Source organism: Fibroporia radiculosa, assembly GCF_000313525.1.
Source record: "Fibroporia radiculosa TFFH 294 genomic supercontigs, scaffold2727, whole genome shotgun sequence".
NCBI classification, from domain to species: Eukaryota; Fungi; Basidiomycota; class Agaricomycetes; order Polyporales; family Fibroporiaceae; genus Fibroporia; species Fibroporia radiculosa.
The window spans coordinates 30-1728 of record NW_012133361.1 but is presented as its reverse complement, the minus strand read 5'-3'; the positions used below and the strand labels follow the sequence as shown (position 1 = coordinate 1728).

The window sequence follows — 1699 nt, the reverse complement described above, 5'->3', positions numbered from 1 at the left end:
CCCTGTGGCGGTGAAGGACCCACCACTATTTCATCGTGCATGCGCGAATGTGTCACAAAATGACAGGGTATGAAACCGGTAGGTACGTTTTGCTACAGTGACCTCGAAAGTCGTTCATTCTATTCATCATACTTGTTGAATGAACAATGTCCTTCTCTAGTTTGACATGTACCTTGGCAGGCGTCAACCACTTTTGTGTTCGAATCGTCTCATTTTTTTCTCCCCCCCCTTACTGTTTTCCTGTTCGGATGCATGCAACTAATACGGTGTGTGGTGACGGTGGTCCCTTTGCCGACGCAAGCCATCCGCGTTCTGCTCATGCAGCATGGATACATAGGCCTCCTCAAAGGCCACTGGGATCCCTTGTATACACCGAGAACTCTATATGATATTCAATGTACCTCTGCCATCTTCCAAATAATCAGCGCATCAATAGAGCGGAACGTACACACCGTCTTAAAAAGTATATGTCAGAAACGAGTAGCTACGAATGAGGGGCCTGCCGCCGCAGAGATATCTTGGGCTAAGCGGTTGGAGAATATACATGCACACAGCGACGATATACACAACAAGGGCCAACTGCACATTATCCATTTAAATCATAAGCTGGTCTTCAGTCTATATATGCGCATAACTATACGGCATCGAAATCATAACATTTGTCCCAACCCTCTCCATGTGTGAACCGACTCAGATCTAGCTGTATCGCACTATCGGGGATCACTAGAGAATTCCTCGGTGCATATATCCGTGGCAGCTCCATGAGATAAATTGGGACCCAGAGCAAGAGTCGACCGTTCGGGCCAGCAACCCATCCGTCGTGATTGGGCACAACGTGAGAAGGCGAACAGTCTCCCCAAAATGACTCCGGAGAGTTCAGAGCGTACGCCGAGTTTGCCGAGTAACATATCAGGCGATTGTGCAAAGCCACGGCATCGATGTTTGTGCACTGATCTAAACTGTCGAAGTCGCAAGTGCAAGCCATATCCTCGCTCAGCTCATGGCGTCGAAGACCAGTGGAATCGGTACTGATTGGCCTCCTGGTATCCAATTGGCCTGCTTGCCGACGTGGACTTAAATTGGTACGGATACGCCTGCTGGAAACTAACCGGACTGTTTGTCTGCGCAGCCATTCTATCACCTTGTATGAGAAACAACCACGGATGGGCGAAGTGGAGGACACGTGTGGCTCGAGGTCCACAAGATTCGCGCCCGTGGATGGAAGCAAAATTGACCGTGATGTATTGGCCATGGTGGAGACTGGCCTTATTTCACTTTCCAGTGAAGTTCTGCCTGCTAGACAATCTGATTCATCAGCGAATCTTCTAGAGCTGCCACAAAGCAGAAGCATACTATGAGTTGCGCTCCACACTCGGATGGTCTTGTCATTCGAACCTGACACAATTCGCCTGCCATCGTGCGAGATTGCGACAGATGTGACCCAGTCCGTATGGCCCTCGAGAGGCTCGCCCAGCTGTTGCGCTGTGTCTGCATTCCACACTCGGATGGTCTTATCATCTGAACCAGACACAATTCGCTGCCCGTCATGCGAAGTTGCGACAGATCTGACCCGGTCCGTGTGGCCCTCAAGAGGATTTCCCAGTTGCTGTGCAGTGTCCGCATCCCACACTCGGATAGTCTTGTCTAACGAAGCCGACACAATTCGCCTGCCATCATACGAGATTGCGACACATGTGAC

The 1699-nt window shown here is 50.3% G+C and overlaps 1 protein-coding gene across 1 annotated transcript; it reads right to left on the bottom strand.

Moving 5' to 3' along the window:
* Positions 1-634: 634 nt before the first annotated feature.
* On the bottom strand, positions 635-1252 carry FIBRA_04204 (uncharacterized protein; the record flags this gene model as incomplete). Its single annotated transcript, XM_012326020.1, has 1 exon — positions 635-1252. The coding sequence occupies one exon, from the start codon at positions 1250-1252 to the stop codon at positions 635-637; it is 618 nt and encodes a 205-aa protein (XP_012181410.1).
* Between the last annotated feature and the right edge of the window lie 447 nt (positions 1253-1699).